The sequence below is a fragment of the Lissotriton vulgaris genome, chromosome 8 (genome assembly GCF_964263255.1).
Source record: "Lissotriton vulgaris chromosome 8, aLisVul1.2, whole genome shotgun sequence".
Taxonomy (NCBI): Eukaryota; Metazoa; Chordata; class Amphibia; order Caudata; family Salamandridae; genus Lissotriton; species Lissotriton vulgaris.
This window is the reverse complement of record NC_141696.1, coordinates 974,690,006-974,712,938: the sequence shown is the minus strand read 5'-3', so window position 1 is coordinate 974,712,938 and position 22,933 is coordinate 974,690,006. Positions and strand designations below refer to the sequence as shown.

Below are 22,933 nucleotides of genomic sequence, written 5' to 3'. Positions count from 1 at the left end.
CGAATCGTACCCGGGTGCATACGTATGTATTGCACTCGTTCCAACTTCACCGCTCCAAGTCGTACCAAATGAATTTCCGGATCAGATTTGGTCGGATGCTTTCGGAAGGAGATCGGAATCGAGCCCTAGATCTAGTCGCAAGAGATACAACAAAGTTCACAATGGCATATTCCAATTCTCAGTTCACAGGAGTAGGATTTGATTTAAGTCAATATTTCAACCAGAGGTAAGAAAAACCAAAACTACAGAGAAAGTTCTATTGAAAGACTTCCGGTCTACAAATGACACCAATTGATAGAATTTAATTTAAGCAGACATGGTCTTCAGACTATTGTTTTCACAAGCAGTATTAATGGTGCTTAAAGATTTAACATAAAATAAATATTAGGTTAATGCCTTACCTATAATCTCTTTACAGGGATTCTCAGTTGTTATAGGAACCCTGCAAGCAGGACACTGATTATTGTTCCTCAGCCAAACTTCAATACAGACGGAACAGAAGACATGATAGTTGACACAGATGACAGGCTGGCGTACCTTTTAAGAAAAAGGACAAGGTGAACATGGGCACTGAAATAAAATTACATTTTGCCTAAACTTCTCTTCAGAATCTTTTTCATAAATTTATATTGTAGAATCATTTGAGCATACATGTATGCACATGTATAAATACACATAAATGTATTCACGTCTTAGGTGTGAAAAAAAAGGTGGCCCATAACAAGCTACATAGAGCAACTGTACCAATAAACACAATAGTAGAGTGCAATGGTCAAGTTCACTTTAATTACCAGAGTCAGAGGCGCAACTAGAGCCAAATTTCAGGGGGGAGGGGGGGGGGCAGCGCTAAGAAAAAATTTCGGGGGGCTGAACCTTTAATCAGTAGGCAGAGTGGAGCTGTAGGGGCTCTTAGTAGGGGTGAAACAACTGCAAGGCCTAATTAACATTCAAATGGTCTTTTAAAGATCTGTGAAACGTTCGGGTGCGGCTGTGTGTGTGCCCGGGATTTGTCTCATCCCGGTCTGCCACACACGACCGGGGGGGGGGGGGGGCTGAAGCCCGGTGAGTCCAATGGGTGTTGCGCGCCTGACCAGAGTACAGCACAAACGGCATGAGTAAGATACTTTTACTGCTTCACATATTGCATGCAATAATTACTTTACACCTAGACAAAACTTTCCTAGCGGTCAGATTTGACCTTGCTGAACCATTTGTTCAAACAGATTCACATTTAAAAAAAACATCATGGCATGAATTATATAGGTACATGCGCAGAGTATAATAATATGCTATTTAATACCGTGGTTGATAGAGGAGAGGGGCATTCGGACTCATTTAAGGAGTCACTTCTCGGAATTCATTGAATCTCTCCGCAAACGATAGCACATAATAGTCTGCACATATGTGATTCAATTAACTATTCCCAATGTGGAAAAGGTTTTGGGATAATGAAAATAAAAAAATAAATGTGTACGGAGAATTTACAGTTGATGTGTATTAATTGCATTAGAAGACGTACTCAAACCAGATATTAAGGTTATGAAATAATCCTCAAAAAAATAAATGTAAACACATTTATCAAGCCATTACATGGTAATGGTTGGATTGAAAATAATTGGGAATCATTTTTTATTCAAATTGCATTATTTTAATCCTATCAATATCAAATTTGCACATTATCATTGAAAATCAACATAGCCCAGTGAGAGGATACTCGTCACATGCTGTATGGCAAGTATCTTTATTCCGTGACTTTCAGTTTTAGCCAATGAAACCTATGTGTTGTTTCTCTAGGATGTGCAGTTCGGAATGATCTGTAAATATAGCAAATGTATTTTATGATTACAAAGTTAGATTAGTTCAAAAAAAGCAGTCGCACCATGCATCATTCCTTCTCTCATTGGAATCCGTTGTAAGGAGACCCAGAAATGTCTTAGTTTATAAGACTGGGGGAAGAAGAGGAGTAGCCAACAGGGTTATATTTCATGTGTAATCTGTTAATGACAAGAATTCTGTCATTCATTTATTAAAGAGTCTCCTATGTGGTTTGAGGTTGCCTGTAAAAGTGCTTAGGACTAATAATACTTGACTGCCAGCTGAAGAAGGTAATGTACAAAATTATTAATGACAAATCTAATAAATCCTGCAAAAACTTTGTTGGAGAACACAATGAAAGAACTATATATTGTCAAGGCTAAAAGGATGTGCATAGGGAATATGCCCCACAGCACAATGAATGTCCTAGAGAAAGCTATCTTTAAGATGTAATAGAGATCAGAAATTCAGGTGCATTAGAGCAGTGATTCTTAACATTTAGATTTCCGTGGAATGATCCGACTTATTCATTACTGAAACCCGGGGACCCCCACTGAATCAGTACTGTAATCCAGGGACCCCCACTGAATCAATACTGGAAGCCGGGAACTCGTCCTAAGCATTTTTGATGATTTGAATCACAAAACTACACACAACAAGTATTCTTCGAACAAATACACAAATAATTAAATATGTTATTTAATTCAAAATATTTAATAAAAATAACAACATTTTAATGAGAAGGTCAAAGGTTTTCTAAATTCAGGTTGACGCCACTCACTGTCTACACTTTGTTCGGTTTGATGGACTTGCACTGCTCCCACGAATCAATCTGGAGTATAGTAACTTAATTTTTAGCCTCCAATTTCAAATTACTTCAAATTTACAGAACACTTGAGATTTTTCAATTTTAAATGTTGCTTCTTCGTTTATAATAAATTAAATTAATCTGTTAATATTTTGTTTTCTGAGCAGTTGAACCCCAGAGTAGGCTTTGCAGACTCTCGGGGATCTCCAAACCACAGGTTTTGCTTGGCTTTGACAAAGCGGCAGCATAAGGTAACGCGGGATTATCCGAGTCGAGACGCCCGAGAGCCAGACCCCCTCATCGGAGGACGCTACCAACTCCATTTCCAGAGACGCACCTTTTTTATCCCTAACCCGGAGCGAAGGACTACAAAGACAGAGCAGTTACGTAACAAGTTTTAACCATGATGTCCTTCTCTCCATGATATCTCCCGGATAATCCCGCGTTACCCTATGCTGCTGCTTTGTCAAGTTTCTAAGAATATAGAAGACCACAGGTTAGCATCATATAACCCCTGTCAAACTCTACACGACCATCAGCGAATGGTTAACCTCTGCACCCCAGACTGTGTCATATCTTTGGCCTTAGCACAATTCTCAAGTGCATCTACAGTCCACCTCCACGTATTGCGGTTGCAATACAAGATTGGTACACTCGGAACATACATCATGGCTTCCTGATTGAGGCTAATAGCCGAAACGCGCGCAGCAACTACAATTTATTTCTAGCCATGTTTTTTGACTAATATTAATTATTTTTGTATTTTTGCATCTTTTTGATCTGTTTATGAATTGTATATCTATACTGTAATGTATTGTGACACATAAAAATTACAAAGTGCACAACATGAGACCAATTGCCGGATCTAAATCAATGAATGTTAGAAAGATAGATCCAAAATAATATTATTAAATAAAGCATCTTTTAACTACATGCCCTAATGTGTATTGTCAATCCATAGTCAGTACTTCCTGTTGTCAGTTTGCGTCCACCTGTAATTCATGTTCCTAAATTCCTGTCTTTTCAAATAACCTCTTGAATTCTTTACCTTCCAGAATTTCAAGCTTTTATCATTTTTACAGACATACGACCACAAAGACAGGGGCCATTCCTTCATCATTAAACCATGAGAAGAAAGCAAGAAATGAGAAATACATGCAGGAAACACTTTGATACGACTCTCTGGTATAGCGGTTCATAACCTGTGATCCGGTACCCTGGGGGTCAGCGAAGCCTACTCTGGGTCCCCAATTGCCTAGAACTTTTTTTTCCTTTAACATTTGTGAATTAAATAAAACAGTTCATTATTTGTGGGTGTATTTGTTTGATGATTGCCCGTTTCTGTATTTTTGTGAATCAGTTTATGGTTCAAATTATCGAAAACGCTCAGGCCGGGGTCCCTGGCTTTCAGACATGACTCAGTGCAGGTCCCCACATTCATGATTTAGTGGCGGCCTCCTGGCTCCAGTAATGGTTAAGTTGGGGTCCCCCCCCCCCCCGAAGTCAAAAGGTAAAGAAATACTGCTCTAGAAAGTAAAATGAGGAGAGGTCTTAAAACAATGCTTACCCAAGTTATCCCTGGGTTGGTATTAGTGATTTCAAGACAAAAGCTCTAAGTTTCTATCAGTGGTGCTTATTTCTATAAAATCCCATTTTCATCTTCTCCACTTCACCACAATGAGGCATTATTTGCCAAATCATCCCAAGTGCCTCAGCTGCCTTATATGACAAATCTTAGACCATAGCTGTCAAGTTTTCAGACTACGTATGTGTGACATTTACAATGTTTCTGTGCACTTATTTATGAATGACGTTCACCGACCAAACGTGCAACACTTAAGAGTGACATTTTCTCACGAGTAAAACCAAGCAATGAAGTACACGGAAAGAGATAAATATCAGAAACTACATCCGGGGGAGGGGAGAGAGACGCATCTCAGTTACAATAGAGGACACAGTAAACGTCTAATGGATATTGGGGGGAGGGAGGGGAAAAAAATTAAAAGCAGAGAGCGGTAGACCGCTTGAGTTGACTGCACTAACCAGTTGGGTCTGAAGAAGGCTGTTAATGCGAGAACGCCGCCCGGCCGCCGGGATGTGGGTTGTACGGCTGTGTGCATGATAACCGGATAGAGCCTAAGGGCCTATGGTCCCGCAACAAAATAATTGCAAATGTGTTGTAATACTTATATTGAACTCTGTAATAAAAATTGTTTTACAAAAAAAAAAAAAAAAAAAAAATCAGAAACTACATCCATTTGTGCAATGAGAAACTCTAAAATGATTTTTAAACCGTTGCAAAGTACCTGAAATTGAAAGTCACTAACCTACTACCGATAATCCAGGAGATACTCAGGCTATGCCCTCTTCCTTTTTCATGCTCCAGCATTGCTCCCCTCTCACCAACCCATCACACATATCAAAGTCAGACATGCCCCGCAGCTCCTCAAAATCCAGTAGTGCAGAGGAAGCAGTCCACTATCTCCTTCAGGAAAGAATGTGGCGGGACATAAATCACAAGTCCAGGTTTTTTTTTTTCCCCAGGTGTACTTTGCATGCTAAGATTTATATCCTGCCTAGACGGAAAAAGAGAAAACTACAAGTCGCAGCATGCAAAGCATTCAGTTTTAAAAACCGACTCCCAGAAAGAGTCACAAATGACAAAGTAATTCGGTGTAAACCCTTTCAGTAATACCCAACCACAGTATGGGGCGGGCGAGGTGCGTTAATCACAACCCATTGTGGGACATCTTTTGTCCTTAGAAGACCCCTCACCCACCTACAGGGATCCCGTCAGAATCAACATAGGCACTAATTGCGCCCGTCATCCCTCCACAAATCGTTGCGAGGGCTCTTTGCAGGTTCGGGGATGCCCATGGAGCTGTGATTCACAGCGCTCCCAGTTTTTTCCAGAATTCAGGAAAAGAAACACACTTTTGATTCAGAATCACATCTTATGATTCTGCAACCACTGCTGACGTGGATAGGGTGCGCCTTAGAGAGCGTAGACCATCCCGTTGGCGCAACATTGGTCCGGACGAAAACCTTACACTTACACATAGGTTGAAACATGTAGACCTTTTTTTAAATAACACTATACGACATATTTAAACACCAACAATCCACCTAATCGGGCAATAGGTGTCCCAAATTTTTAACCTAGTATCCAAGACACTCCAGAATAAACTCTGAGTGGGCAGTATTGGATACTTTTTAAACACAGGATTAACTCTCTTGTACATATAAAAGAAAAAAACAGCTCCATTGTAGTCAGGTGACGCAGCACACCTGAACGGCACTCGGCTGTTCAGGTGGCACCCCGATGATGAAGCATGTCACCAACCAGGTTGGTGAGTGAGGGGTCTTCTAAGGACAAAGGATGTCCCACAATGGGTTGTGATTAACGCACCTCACCCGCCCCATACTGTGGTTGGGTATTACTGAAAGGGTTTACTCCTCATTTTGTTGCTTAGCTTTAAAATAAGGGGACCAGGAGTCCCGACCCTGCCTTCATTGGCAAAATACCCTTTCTCTCTCGTATTGTTTTGTAATAAAGTAATTAGGTACCTTGATGTGATGGATCACCCACAGTACCGTCCGTGGTGCTATCTAACACTCCGAGCCCAGCCAATTTTTGCTACTAATCATCGCATGATGAGTAAGTCCTCCTCCGCACTACTGGCCACTTACTAAACTGATTGGGCAAAAAGTAAATACTGCAGGAGAGCTCAGCTCTCTACACTGCCGATACTCACGATCACAACAATAAGAAAAATCTTAGAACCTCCAGAACTGGCCAAGTGGTCTCATGTCACGCCTGACAGTCAGACAGTCCTCGCTTTTTAGCTAGCAGGAGCTGCACTATGTTTTTAAAACAGTAATCATGGCCAAAGTAGCCCATCAAACAAAGTGGTTTGATTAAAAAGCATGGACTGGTTGTACATGCTAACCATACCATAGGCCCATTTAGCAGCTGCGACTAGAACTCTACAAAGGAATTTCAATTTCTCAAATTTTTGTAGTTATAAAGAGCAGCACATTTTCAGAGAAAAGTATAATTACTTAGCGAGGCACGCCTTTACCGTTATCATCAACTAGGATATATATGTTAAGGGTAAAGTCTGGAAATGCAGATCAGCCTTCAGTCATTCCTTTGTTTGTAAACTCAATAGAATAGCGAGAGACACATTCCCTCTAAATAATGTACCGCGATGCAGAGAAAGTTACCGTTTATCAGTCCCCATCATCAATAAATCTTAATTCGGATAAGAAAGATCCACCAAAGAGCTACACAGAAAATTTGCAAAGATCTTATTAAAAACATTCATAATTAATATCAATAAAAACTAGTCTCATTACATGAACAAATTTAATACACAAAAGACAGAACACCAAATACCAAGCTAGGCTTCAGCTCAATAGACAACGAATATAAAAACATTATCAGAAGCATTGGATAGTTAATTAACCTATATTAGAGCTGTAAAAGGTATATATCTCTGGCTATTTATTTTTAGGTCTTAAAACGTCCAGATATAAAAGCGGTTTCCTACTTTTAATGGCATAAGAAACTGACACTGACTCGATAGCATAGGTTTACATTGGGAAGTTTACTGATAAAATTAAAAGCATCTTTATGATGAATAATTTTTTCTTTTAAAAACAGTGGCTGCAATTATTGGTTTCCTCAGAGCCCTAGAAAAGTTACTAAAGAGTATAAAATGCATAGTGGACTGGTTCGACTGGCCATCAATTCTGCATTTGGGTAACTTTTGGGAACTAAAACTCATCTTTGGGAAAGCAACCAAAAAGTGCAGGGTGCCCATTTGCAATCTTGGTATGTAAAATGTTTGATACTAGGGTGAGGAAGCTCTGGGCCCTTGAATGTATGGAACCGGAGAGGTACATTAATACAGTTGGGTTAAAATACCCTCTATTTTCCCTATCAGCCATCCTTTTCTTAATCAGAACCGTTTTTAATTCTTTCTTACTAAATTGTAACACTCCCTCTGGATCCTCAATCTTCAATTTCCCATCCACCTCCTTTAACAAACGGTTTACATAGGCCAGCCATGGTATTTTTTCTCTATGTTCCAAAGTAAGACAGTCTGTTATCTCTTTGAGGAACTTAGGGCCATATTTACTCTATATATTTTACCAGATTGTGATGGGGCTGGTCTGCAAACCGTCCTCTAAATAGGAACTGCTAATTCCATGTGAACTATATAAGTAAGAGGTTGAGCACGACACTGCTAATAATCTGCATAAGAAAAGATGTTCCTGTGTCGGCAACAATTTACAGTTTATCAAGCCCCACAGGGGGGCTCAGTAATGGACAATGTGAATACATTTACTTCTGTATATGGTCAACGGCTCTGTGATGGGCTTATTCCCAATCCTTGATGGTCAGTCATTCCTCTGATTCTGCTGTCTGCCCTGCCTGCTTGGAAATGGAAAGCACACACAGTACTCCTTACCTGTTGTACTTTTGTTCCAGACTGGCTGAAGTAGGACACACCATACGTCATTGCATTTTATCGAACGCTATGTTGACCCAGCGTGCATCACATGCAAAGATCAGTTAGGGAGCAGCTCAATAATTGGCTGGCTACGTTATGGATGCCGACAGTCAGCCATACAAACGTCAATGGAATTAGCATTACTGATGGACTTCTCAAGGCATCATCAACAACTATTACTGGCAGCAGGCAGCAATGTGCTGCCAAATTATACTAAAAGAGTCAGTCCGTGCATCACTGGAAGGCGCGGAGAGACTGCCGGCAGTCCACTCATAGTCAATCCCGATTGAGTCACAATCTAGGCAGTGAGATGAGGATACAAACATTAGCAAACGTGTTAGTCTGGCCCAAGATGCATGGCATTTGGCAGGGCTATTAGAAGTGTGTTCTCTTACAGAAGTAAAATGTAGTTTTGCTTCCTTAAGTATATATTTATGTGAATTTCCATGTGGATAACTCTATTCATAAGACCTGAAAGTGAGCAGGAAATCGTTGTCTCAGGGTTGGACCGCCCTAGGAGCATCAGCATATATACTTACATGTTTATGGGGGATTCACATACTCCTCTGCAACCACCACATTAGCAACTTACTCCTGACAAGGACAGGGGTAAAAACTGTTCAGCAGTGGAAGGAGGAAAGGTCACACTCAAAACAATGTGGGTATATAGATGAAGGGGCAACTCCACAGGTGCAAATATATTATATGTGGAGGGAAACAAATTTGCAAGGACATTTGCAACTGCTCCTCAGTTTTCACTTTAGGGCAAACACGTGTATTTGCCCATGCGAAAATGTAATTCACAAACTTTTGCTAATAGTACACCTGGAAACATGCGACTTTCACAGTGTTTCAGGTTCTGGTGAGTGGGAGTCCGATTGCCTGATGCGCACAGCATTGTTTTGGGTCAAAGAGAACACGTTTTCCTGTTTATTCTGTCCACTGGACAACTAAGTCAAGTCCCCTGCAGCCCAATCTCTTTAGCTATCAGTTTACAGTACACAGAACAGATCTTTGAAAGAGAATGGTCTGCCATTAAAGGCAAGATTTGAATCCACATTAATAAATTGTTCAAATGTGTGCATGGGTGATTAATACTAAAGCCTTTACCTTTAATGATAGCGCTGCAAGGAAATACTGTGAGCTCAGTTTCCATTACTGACAGCGGTTCCACTATCAAAATCTGTATATATTTTTGCAAAATGTAACAATTTGAGGTTATTTATAATGCTTCCAGAACGCGCTCTGATTAGATGCAAAAAAACACACCAGCAAAATTGGTGATTGTTTACTTCAAAAAAAATGTACACCAAATATGTGTTGCTTGAAATATCTTTTTGCTAAACTGTTATGCATCTTTGTTAGGTTATTTATACTTGTAGAGCGCACGGTTACCCTAGGGTGTCTTGGCGCTAAGTACTGGTTACCTGGGGAGCATAAGGACTATTAGTGAGAAAAGAACCATGTCTTTAGACCCTTGCGAAAGGAGAGGAGATCTGGGGCATTTCTAAGATGGAACGGAAGTTCATTCCATGCTTTAGAGGCACAAGGGATAAAGCTTCTGCCTTCCCAGTTGGTTTTCCTGAAAGTAGGGGTTTGCACTAGTTTAGACCCAGATGACCGTAGAGTTCTACTTGGGACGTGCCACGAAAGTTTAGATCTAAGGAACTCTGGACCGATCCCATTAACCGCTTTAAAGACAATGCAAAGTGCCTATGGTCCCTTCACGTGCAACTCCTGCAAGTTTGACGGCAAGAAGACCAACTCCACATCCACTAACACCAAACAGAGACCTGACACCAACCACCTAAAATGCATCCTGCTCAACACCCGCTCCGTCCACAAACACGCCATTGACCTTTGGAATCTACTAGACACCATCTCACCGGACGTCGCCTTCCTAACTGAAACATGGATGAACGCCTCCTCAGGCCCAGGCATCACCATTGCCATCCCGGAAGGCTACAAGATCATCCGAAAAGACCGCAACAAGCAAACAGGAGGAGGCATCGCTATTGTCCACAAGAATTCCATCCGCATCTCAACCAGCTCAGACGTCAACCTCGCTAGTGCCGAGCACCTTCACTTCCAGATCCACACCGACCCCAAGACCACACTCAGAGGCACCCTCCTCTACAGGCCACCAGGACCCCGTGCACAATTCACTGATGACATCACTGACTTTATCACCCCACACGCCCTCCCCTCCGAGGACTATATTCTACTGGGAGACCTCAAATGTCATCTGGAAAACAGTAACGACAGCAACACCACCGCCCTTCTGGACAATCTCGCCAACCTCGGACTCAAACAACTTGTTAATACCCCCACTCACCTCGCAGGTCACACACTCGACCCTATCTTCACCTCCAGCAAACATATCTCCTTCGGTCACACCACAGCTCTCCATTGGACGGACCACAGCTGCGTTCACTTTAACTACAAGAAGACCACAACCCACAACCATCCCCAACCCACTCTGCGAAGAAATTGGAACAAAATCACCATCGACCAGATCTCCTCATCGCTTCTTCAAAACCCCCCTGCCCACTCATCGAACGCCAACCTAGCAGCCATTAACCTCACACAATGGCTCACCAACAGCGCCGACAACCTAGCACCCCTGAAAAAACGTCAAATCAAACAAAACAAAAACGCCCCCTGGTTCAACGATGATCTTAAGAAATCCAAGAAACTCTGTCGCTCCCTCGAGAAGGCCTGGAAAAAAGACCCAAACACCAGCACCAGAGACGCCTTCAAAAACGCCACCCGCATACACCACCAACTGATCCAAACTGCCAAGAAAGCCGCTTTCAAAGACCGACTTGACAACAACGCCCACAACAGCAAGGAATTATTCAACATCGTCAAAGAATTCACCAACCCCACTGCCAACACCAACGACATCACTCCCTCTCAAGACCTCTGCGACTCCCTAGCTTCGTTCTTCCACAACAAAATCGCAGACATTCACAACAGCTTCGACAACCAACCCGGAGACCAACCCACCCAACTTTCTGCCACTCCTTCACCCCCCTTAAACATCCTTAATGACTGGAACCCAATCTCCACGGATGATACCATCCGCCTGATGAACTCCATCCACTCAGGATCCCCCACAGACCCATGCCCTCACCACATCTTCAACAAAGCAGATTCCATCATCACACCCCACCTCCGAGATGCCATCAACTGCTCCCTCACCTCCGCCACCTTCCCTGATAGCTGGAAACACGCCGAACTCAGCGCCCTTCTGAAAAAACCCACAGCTGACCCCACCGAACTCAAAAACTACCGCCCCATATCACTTCTTCCATTCCCGGCCAAAGTCATCGAGAAAGTCGTCAACAACCAGCTCGCCGCCTTCCTCGAAACCAACAAATCCCTCGACTCCTCACAGTCCGGCTTCCGAGCCAAACACAGCACTGAGACCGCACTCATCGCAGCAACAGATGACATTCGAACTGTACTGGACAATGGTGACACAGTCGCCCTCATCCTCCTCGACCTCTCCGCAGCCTTCGACACAGTCTGTCATAGCACCCTGTTACAACGCCTCAGAAACATCGGAATCCAAGGAAAAGCACTGGAGTGGATCACCTCGTTCCTTGCCGGAAGAACTCAGAGAGTCCGCCTCCCGCCATTCAAGTCAGAGGCCACTGAAGTCATTTGCGGCGTGCAACAAGGATCGTCACTCAGCCCCACCCTCTTCAACGTATACATGAGCCCCCTCGCGACCATCGCACGCCAACACAACCTCAACATCATCTCCTACGCTGATGACACTCAACTGATCCTCTCACTCACCAAAGACCCGAACACCGCCAAAATAAACCTACACAAAGGAATGAGAGAAGTAGCCGAGTGGATGAAGCACAGCCGCCTGAAACTGAATTCCGACAAAACAGAAGTCCTTATCTTAGGTTCCTCCCCCTCCGCCTGGGACGACTCGTGGTGGCCAGAATCCCTTGGAAAAGCACCCATCCCAACGGACCACTCACGAAACTTGGGCGTCATACCGGACTCCTCACTCTCGATGACCAGACAAGTCAACGCAGTTTCATCATCTTGCTTCAACATTCTTCGCATACTTAAAAAAACATTTCGCTGGATCCCCACTGAAACTAGAAAGACGGTCACCCACGCACTGGTTACAAGCCGCCTGGACTACGGAAACACCCTATACGCCGGTACCACCGCAAAACTTCAGAAAAAACTCCAACGCATCCAGAATGCATCAGCCAGACTCATTCTAGACATTCCGCGTAAAGATCACATTTCTGGTCACCTGAAAAACCTCCACTGGCTCCCCATCAATAAGAGGATAACATTCCGCCTTCTAACCCACGCACACAAAGCACTTTACGGACTTGGACCCGAATGCCTCAACTCTCGACTTTCCTTCTACACTCCCTCCCGCCAGCTACGCTCCTACCACCAAGCCCTAGCTGCTGTTCCTCGCATCAACAAAACCACCATGGGAGGAAGATCCTTCTCCTACCTGGCAGCTAAAACCTGGAACTCACTTCCCACTCACCTTCGCCTCACTCAGAACCACCTAGCATTCAGAAAGCAACTTAAAACCTGGTTATTCGACAAGTAACTCCCCACCCTTCTCCAAGCGCCTTGAGACCCCCTGGGTATGTAGCGCGCTATATAAATCACTGAATTGAATTGAATTGAAAGCGTGAACTTAGTGGAACTGAAAGCCAGTGCAGTTTCTTAAGTTCACCTTTGACAGAAGCAAACCTGGGTGTGCTGGTCAGCATTCTAGCTGCCGCGTTCTGGACCAATTGCAACCTGTTCATATGTTGTTTTTGAACATGCAAGTAATTAGTAAAACATGTTTGAAGCATGCCAATGTAAAAAAAAAAAAGGCTGGAAAACGAAGATTCAGTGCAAAACTCTTAAAGGCAACATGAAAAGAAAGTAGGGGTCTTAATCTTGAAATAGAACACAAAAATGCACCCTGGTAACATTATTACTGTGGCGCAGATTTAGGACTTTCAGGAATTCACAAGAGTTCACAGAAACATGCATGGAAACTATTCCTAAAAACTTTTCTCAATTTCATTCTCGAAAGAGAAAATCTGGTGAGGGAATGAACATTCACTTTTCTTACATCCCAATTGCCCCCATCCTCGAAAACGTTTTACTCTTCTTGTTGTCAGGAGTAAATTTCCAGTCTTTTCCAGTGTAGGAAGAGACTGAAAAGGAGTTGGTCAATACCCTTAAAATATTAGGTTGCCAGTGTGCCACAAATTTCAATCCTGGGACTACTGCTTCCTTTCTAATTCCAACTCATGCATGTAAATTTGCAGAAATGTGGTAAAATCAGAGAGTAGGTGGAATCAAAATTCTAATTAGAGTTCTAACAGTCAGAAAGGCTAATAGTAGAACACTAAAATAATATGAACACTGCCACAATTTGTCACTTTACAGCATGCACCAAGTGACACAAAGATTGTTTTTTGTTACGGGACAAGTAGATTTCTAAAAATCCTATCCCTAGGACAGATATACATTTTATACAATTAATCACACCTGATGGCATATTTCTGAAACTTTTTGGGAAATTTGCCAATATGCAGCAATGAAAGGTATACATGAGGTTACACTTTATCAATGTTTTTATTTTTTTTAAAGAATTGAGCCCATAATCTACTTTTAATAAAATATATACATGTCAGACAACAAACGTGCTTTCATGTAATGGCTAGAGAAAGATTTTTGAATGCTGTGCTGGCTTTAAAATGCGAGTTTAGCAAAAACGGTTCAAACCTTCATCTTATCTTTTTTTCTGCAATTATTTTGGGAACATTTCATGTTGAAAGTAAACAATTACCAACCTTGCGTACATTTTCCTAAATGGCAAAGGAAGTGTGTTATTTATAAGCCAAGTTTATTACTTCAAGTTTTCAGTGAATGGAATGGGATCAGAGAACTCCGATTATTATCTCAACTTGATTAATATTAGTCAAGTGCTGCTCCTGGCAAATCTGTTGAGTTTTGAGAAGCAACCGATTTATTTATTGAACAGTGCCAGTCCAAGAACAGCAAGTTATTTAAGGAAGTGTTACAAATTAAACTTCCAGCAGAAAGCAAACCTCATCTTGAGGTCTGTACAGCTGAAATGGGTGCGCCTCTTTCAATCTCCATATAAGAGAAAGAACAGAACAATTTGTTTTTTACTGCCAGAAGGGGAAAGCAGTTGTATCTCCACAGGCATTGAATTTATTTGCAAATAATCAAGGAATATTCTAGGAGGATGCGAAGCAAGCACAAACAGAAAATCTGCATGCATTTTTTGTTTAGTATTCGAAGTTAGTAATTAATGCTATGCTTGCAGCTCCTTGTGTTTCTTTAGGGGACCTGCCCCAATAGTAAAGGTTTTGCATTCATGAAATACATAACATTTTGGATAACTTATACATATGGATGCAGGTCTTGCCTTGGCAACAATCTTCCTTCACACAGCACTCTAAACTATCAGTTAATTTGTGTGTACTGCAGGCGGGTAAGAGACTATCTCTCCAATTGACAAAATAAACACTCACTTGAACTTTACAACAAACAACATAACTTTGTATCTCATTGGGCAAGGATCCAGAGCACACTATACGTATTTAAATATTGTTCATATGTTCAAATATTCATTCCTTTGGGATAGATCAACCAAACGTGAGTTTTTCAAAAAGTTTTATTATCAACAGTGTTCACCCCTTGGGAATCACTGTGCTTGTCACTTAAGCCTACACGTGTTTCATCACAGCATGTGGCTGTGACTCTTCAGGGCTATAAGAAATATAATAGAAAACAAAATGATATCATGAACAGACGAGAGGTACGTGTAAAACGAAAGGGAGGACACCAGTGAAGTGGAAACCAACACAGGAGGGGCGGGAGTAGAACAAAAGGGTGACTTAAAGCACCGAAGTTCAATTTGAATCTTATTTATATTTAATAAAACCAAACTTAGTGCGATAGAGTAATGTGTCGTGACATACGGTTCATTTGAGATTAGATAAACCTCTAGTAAATTCCTATCTTTACTCCACAAATAGGTGCGCTGTGAGGTGACTTACTAATATTGACGGTTTCACTTTAAAATCAGATTAACCTAAAGAACAATTGTATTTTGAATGATGTTTATAGTACAAATAACTGCGTCTATACCATATTAGTGGTAAACTGTATGACGATTCCTTAATGCTCAAAGTAGTAAAAGCGAATTATTGAGAAACAAACAAAACACACACATGCCTTAGTTATAATTTCAACACCAATAGTTCATCGTTAATTGCAAATGATCACCAAGGTATTTGATAAACAGCAATCCATACTTTTAAATTGCATGAGGTTTATACTACGGAAACTGTATTACTCGAATATACAACATCACTAATTATTAATTGAAACGGGTTATAATTGATTGAATAACAAATTCTTGTGTTAGTTAAATAACAAATTCCTGTGTTATCACACCTATCATGTTTAAGCGATTATACAGGTGATTCTCGAATAATAATATAACCCATGAAAATAGCAACAAGTGATTGTCAGTTCAAAGCCTTTACACTATTCTCAACATCTCCCTTCGTTAATAAGTTAACGCAGTATCATTTTAGGCATGCGGTGACAGTGAAAAATGAGCCGTGTCACTCTATTAAGGTAATGGCGGTGACTGAAGTCTAACAGGAACACTAAATCCTGGTCACAACTTAATTTTAGAAAGTAAGTTCAATATGCAGCTGCGAAAGAAAAGGGGAAGGGTTGGAGTCATTACCTGATCTTATTGATCGAGGCGCGTGGTCTGTAAACAAGGAAAAAAGAGAAGGGCGGGATTGTTGGTGCATTTATGAGCAACGCTATCTCGCGTACATAATGGTCATGACTCACTGGTTAAACAAACTCACCGGGGAAAAAGCTTCATCACGGGCTGAACACGGGTAAGAATCGCGCCGATCCACGCATAGACGACCTCTCCTTGTGAACAGATTCACATTGGAGGAACCCCGTTTTTAACACCCACACTTTTTTGTTTTTTATTTCCAGCCTGAATACCGCTAAATGAAAACTTTCAGCTGTGAACCTCACAGTCAATCAATTCGCTGACGGCAACCGGACATACCGACTGGTGCCGTAACCTTTCAAATAATAAACCACCCGATAAGGACCGGGTTGGAACCATCACCGGTTCCCCGGTGAGTTTGTTTAACCAGTGAGTCATGACCATTATGTACGCGAGATAGCGTTGCTCAGTCACCGCCATTACCTTAATAGAGTGACACGGCTCATTTTTCACTGTCACCGCATGCCTAAAATGATACTGCGTTAACTTATTAACGAAGGGAGATGTTGAGAATAGTGTAAAGGCTTTGAACTGACAATCACTTGTTGCTATTTTCATGGGTTATATTATTATTCGAGAATCACCTGTATAATCGCTTAAACATGATAGGTGTGATAACACAGGAATTGGTTATTTAACTAACACAAGAATTTGTTATTCAATCAATTATAACCCGTTTCAATTAATAATTAGTGATGTTGTATATTCGAGTAATACAGTTTCCGTAGTATAAACCTCATGCAATTTAAAAGTATGGATTGCTGTTTATCAAATACCTTGGTGATCATTTGCAATTAACGATGAACTATTGGTGTTGAAATTATAACTAAGGCATGTGTGTGTTTTGTTTGTTTCTCAATAATTCGCTTTTACTACTTTGAGCATTAAGGAATCGTCATACAGTTTACCACTAATATGGTATAGACGCAGTTATTTGTACTATAAACATCATTCAAAATACAATTGTTCTTTAGGTTAATCTGATTTTAAAGTGAAACCGTCAATATTAGTAAGTCACCTCACAGCGCACCTATTTGTGGAGTAAAGATAGGAATTTACTAGAGGTTTATCTAATCTCAAATGCGCCGTATGTCACGACACATTACTCTATCGCACTAAGTTTGGTTTTATTAAATATAAATAAGATTCAAATTGAACTTCGGTGCTTTAAGTCACCCTTTTGTTCTACTCCCGCCCCTCCTGTGTTGGTTTCCACTTCACTGGTGTCCTCCCTTTCTTTTTACGCGTACCTCTCGTCTGTTCATGATATCATTTTGTTTTCTATTATATTTCTTATAGCCCTGAAGAGTCACAGCCACATGCTGTGATGAAACACGTGTAGGCTTAAGTGACAAGCACAGTGATTCCCAAGGGGTGAACAATGTTGATAATAAAACTTTTTGAAAATCTCACGTTTGGTTGATCTATCCCAAAGGAATGAATATTTGAACATATGAACAATATTTAAATACGTATAGTGTGCTCTGGATCCTTGCCCAATCAGAATAAGATAGAGGTTTGTGTACCTCTTTTCTTCACAGAGGTTAAGGTTTTCCTCTGTCCAAGAAGCACCTACTTTGATACCACGATAACCAAATACTTTACCGTGATAAGTTGAGCGCCAAAAATTTCTGAACCTATTCTTAGATTATTCAAATAACTTTGTATCTCACCCTCCTTATAGTGAAATAAAAATCCTGAGGCTGTTTTAAAAAAAAACTTTTTGGGACGGAGGCGTTTTTGATAATCGTACATTATTCCTCACATCAGTCTTTAATTCTGGCCCTGGAATAGATGGAGTGACGCTAAGAAACCAGTTAATAATCAAATCACGTCTGTACAACAAGGTTCTGGTGCTGGGTATTTGCAACAGTTCATCAATAACCTAGCCTTATTTCACAGACTATGGTCGGGAGTTGTGATTTATCCTGTGGAGATTTTCTATTAGAGGAAAAATATGCCAAACCACATTTTTTTGTGGGTGTGTGGTTTGCAGATTAAAACTTGTTTAGGGATGTATTGGGGTTGGTGAGATGGTATGGACGTCCACCCTGGTGAGTCAGAAGATTTGTATGTGGGGTGGCTCACAGTGGTGGTTCAGGTTTCTCAGCCACCCACCCGACCCAGACCAGTTGATGTAAATCCATTACAGGGCTGGCTCTTCATACCTGTGGTGAACAGGCTTATCCTTCTAGTGGCTAGCAGTAGCCGTAGTGGGCAGCTCTTTTGTGGTCGATTACTGCCTGGGAGCAATTATCCAGGTAAATGATTAGCATCTAACCATGTCGATCCCTGTAACTTGCATTAGCTCAACAAAATAACCCAATAAAATTTGTGGACGCCCTGGGAGTCGGGTTGTTCATGTGTGGTTAAGCCCTACTCCTATCCCCCAGTTCACAAGATTCCCGGGCCCACATTTATCAATGTTTCTATCCCCCATGCATGATACCTGAAAAAGCCCGATTAGGAAGTTTGTTATATGGAGCAGAAACATCATCTGTGTTAAGAGTTCTGAAATTTGGAGGTGGGACTCCTAGTGTAGTTCCTGGTGTACAGGTGTTTGTTTGGTGGTCCTAAAGTCAAGTGAAAGCAAAGCATAAATTATTGGCTTGTGATACTAATAGCAGAAAGGATAACATTCCAGAGCTAACATACATACTCTTTGAATTGATAGAAAAACATATGTTGTATCGGTTGGTTTAAGTGATATTAACTTAATACATTTTGCAAGTGGCAACCACAGCCCACAGGAAATAAACACAGACATGACTTCTAAATACAGCATTGCACATAGTCAATGATTGCAACACATGAATTTTATAACTATCATTTACCCGTTTGGGTTTCCACTTACGTAGTCAAACATTTGATTTACTGAAGGAAGATGAAGTGCCTTGTCAATATCAGTTCATCAATGCTAAGGTTTATTTTGCCTCTTCCAAACCAGGTTATTAGTGGTAAGAATGGAAATGTGAAGCTTGAAGAATGAACCTGCTTGAACTCTGGCAGTCCAGAATCTAGCCTTTACAGAATAGTTCCGGATTTAAACTTTTGAAGATCGCCGTAAGCTGATCTCTTGTGTAAATGTAGTGAATTATTAGATCTATTGAACAGGGCATGCACTTAAAATGTACAAGAAGGCAAGCAGTCTTGTGAATTATACCTAGCAAATTATTTCAATTAGCCAGCTTGTTTATAAAGCATTACTCGGTACTTTCCCCACAAATTCTTAATTTGTATTTCAGTCAGTGATTTTCTTTGGTTAATTGTTGCATTCTCAATGTCTGTAATCCTAGCGTCAACCATGGCGAAGGGTAAATCCAATCAAGTCTCTTAACCTCAATACACTGAGGCGAAGCTTGTCACCAATAATAAGAACCAAATCCAATGAACATTTATTTAATGGCAAAATCCTTTATCCATTAAACAAATTAATGTTTACGGCTCAAAATAATTCAACAATAATTTAGCCCAATAGCCCTATCATACCCCTTGACGACACTGAAAAGAAGTATTACCAAATCCAGTAGGTTTCGCATTGGCTGCCAGTTTATTTGTTTTGCCCAATGCTTGTTTTATTATGGATTTTGTAAAACTTTATTTATAGAGGATGCAGTGTTCATAGCAACATAAAAACTCTAGCCTACAAGTAACAATCTTTTATGGTCTCAAAGTACACATGGCCAGAACAGGCCCTGGCACTGAACAGAACTACTTTGCAAGTAGATGTGCTCCTAGTGAAAGAGCAGAATGTCGTAATTCACAGTGAAATTAGCTAATGGTTGAAGTGGGCTGACCTAGTGCCCTTTGTAGGATGGTGTAGTGGGCAGAAGGAAAACGTGAATGACTATATCAGACCAATGGATGAGGCGGGCTGGTTGAAAGACCCTACATATAAAAAAGGTCTTGAATAACGCCAGAACTAATAAAATACTTTAAAATAAGCTGATAAGCACCACAATTCAATAATTCAATTTTAAGACATAAACTCTGCCAAGTAGGGTGCAGGAGTATAAACAAATCCGCATTTGAAATCTTGAGGGTTGAAAAGAGCAGATTTAATTTAGTTGAACACTGCAGAATTGTTTCGACGTGCATCATGGTCTCGTACTTACATTTTCAAACGTGTACACTAGCAGATAAATGGGCAGTTTTTTAGGGCTCGCCCCTTGCGATGCAGTGTCGCGTAGGCGAGCCCTTTTGTCCGGGGTCTGAAAACGAACCATGGAATCGCACACGCTAGTGCATGTGCTTTTCCTTTTGGGTTCCGCTAGTGGGCTTTGCATGCGTGGTTTTTTTTTTTAAACGGAGCACACAATAGGCCAAAGGCTGGTGCATTGCTCCGCCCATGGCCTATTGGTGTCTGTTACGCGCACCAAAGCTCATATGTCTTCAATTATCGTGCCCAGACACGGGTGCGATAATAGAAGACATATGGCTCGCAGTGGTTGCGCGCGCACCACTCGTGGGCGTGTTTTTTTTTTTTTGCAATAGCGATCGCGTTCACTTCAGTGCCGCTTGGTGTGTTTTGTCACAAGCACTCATTAGAAAATGAGCTGCAATTATTACGCCCCTCATCCGTTTTCATAAGCGCTCATTACCAGACTTTACTTGGTGTTAATGGTAATCAAAAAGCCACCTGGTCCAGGCCATAACTTTGTAGTGATGTAGTAAATCGGAGACGGAATCCTGATTTGAAAAGAAAAAAAAAAGTGGGAAAGAGTGTGTTTGCAGCAGTACACCACGTGCTGACTTATTAGCTTGCATTTACTCATGCAGGAGGACGTACTTTCCAATTTGGATTCACCAGACGCCTCTTTACCCTTCAAAATGTCCCCATAGAAGATCCTTAATCCCCTAATTGCCAGAGTACAGGCTACACCGGACTTTGATTCTTGGCAAGCAGTGCATACCGCACGCCACTCCCTTGCCTCGCGAGCCCCGGACGTCAGAGTTCACACCTACACGCAGAGCATTTCCTGTAACGAAGCCTCGCCGCTTCCGAGACACTGTGATGCCGCTCAGCTGTGAGCAACGCCATGCCAACCTTCACAGGAAAGAGTGCGGCAGGAAGTAAAATCCCCAATGATGTGCATCCGCCGCGCCTCACAGCCTCCCGTCAGTGGATTGCACCCCAGAATCGAGGCCCGTGCTGAAGCTCAGTGTGGGCGCATTTTAGACACCCTGTGTGCCTTCGGTAGTTCAAAGAACACAGATTACAGGGTAGCCCTTCACTGTTTGATTGTGCATTGCTGTAAGAAGAACATACGGGGATTAGCTCCAGCCTTTACCTGCCCTTTGTAATGTTTTGACGTTTCCCTTTGTAAAAAAAAATACATAAGGCACTTGAATGGTGTGCTCCTGCCTGACCTCTGGTATTAGTGCACAATGACAGAGGGCCCAGTGCATGAGCCAAGGTCTGATAAGTCTAAGCAAGGATTACTTCACACCCTGGGAGGGAAGTGTTGCCTGTGTTACCATAGAGGTTTTGAATCCAAAAGTCTTGTCTGAAGGAAGTTTAAACGTGGGCACACGTACTTGGGGACATTCAGGCAGACTGGCCTTTTTTTTTTTTTAGCACACCCTGGGTTAGGAGAACAAAATGGCTGTCTATCCACATAAAACACCACTATGCTGAACACAGGAGGTAAAGTTCTGCATCATTTCTCTGGATAAAGTGTTTGGCACTCTTGACACTACTATTGCACTAGCTATTATAGCCACTGGAATGTTTAAATCCTAAAAAAGACAGAATCCTTGTGCGCAAACACGTACAAGTGCTTGTAATAATAAATTATCTTTTCCAACCTCCAAGAGCCAATGTGTGCTTGTTGTCCCTTTTACACCTACCCCTCTGATCTCTAACAGGGGTTAGAACGAGACCTGAACCGGATCGGTTGTTTCACAGGGAGCTTCTCTGTCTCTTTGTAGCTATCATATTATTAACGGGTTGCTGAGGTGACGCAGGGCCCTCTTCTAACTAACCAAAACAATAGTTCAGCAGTACTTAAAGGAGTCACCTTATCATTCCCACAGGATCCACACTCCGCCCTTCACTTGCATAGTGTAGTTGAGACCATTCGTTCAAATTTTTCTTTTACAGGAAGCACATATTTAAGGTTTCACTCTTCTGTGTTTCTGGGCAAATCACTTAATCGCCTGTGCCTACCAAAACAAGCATGTGCAATACAATAGATCTTGCATTATTAAAGTTTGAGCTATTGGTTTTGCATTATTTAGCAATGCCAATAGCTCAAACTTTAATAATGCGAGACCTATTGCATTGCAAATTCTTGTTCTCAATGCTTTGTTTCTTTATATAGTTCCCTCCAGGCATGCTTTCCTTAATATTTGCACATTAAAAGTACTGCAAGTTGTGTTAACAAATTTAAGAGACTCTTCGATGTTATGCCTTCTTCAGTTTAAACTCTTCAGTCACACTACATTTCGAATGCTATAACACTATAATCAGAGCCACTGGAATTATGCCAGAGGAGGACCAAGTTATCCAGCAGGGTTGACTAAATTATGCGACAATAACAAGGAAATTATGTAGAATAATGCAGCATATTCTGTGATGGTATTACTTAATTATTTTGTCATTTTCACACCTGGCAACAAACAGTGTCTGAGAAAAGAGACCACCTTAATTAGCACCAATTTAACGCCCAAATACAGCAATAAGCAACTTAAAGAAAGATGACCAACAAATATTGGCGAAAAGCCTTCTGGTGTGCTAGAACCCCAAGTCACCAAATGTTTTGTAACTTTTGATCTGTTTGAGCTACAAACAATTTTTTTGTTAAAATCCGCAGATGTGTCAGATGATGGATTTTGTGAAAATTGCCCCAGACTTACATAATTCCAGTGGTCCTAACTATAGTAGAAAGAGCACATAAATGTAAGTGGCAATAGGGTTCAATCAAGGCAAGATGCTCA

At 41.3% G+C, this 22,933-nt stretch overlaps 1 protein-coding gene across 1 annotated transcript in view; it reads right to left on the bottom strand.

The window, feature by feature from the left end:
* The window catches only part of OBI1 (ORC ubiquitin ligase 1), a 155,747-nt gene that overhangs the window by 107,363 nt on the left and 25,451 nt on the right, over positions 1-22,933 (bottom strand). The window contains exon 2 of the mRNA XM_086934821.1: positions 402-537. Within this exon, the coding sequence (XP_086790947.1) occupies positions 402-537 (136 nt within the window). The remainder of the gene's footprint in view (positions 1-401; positions 538-22,933) is intronic.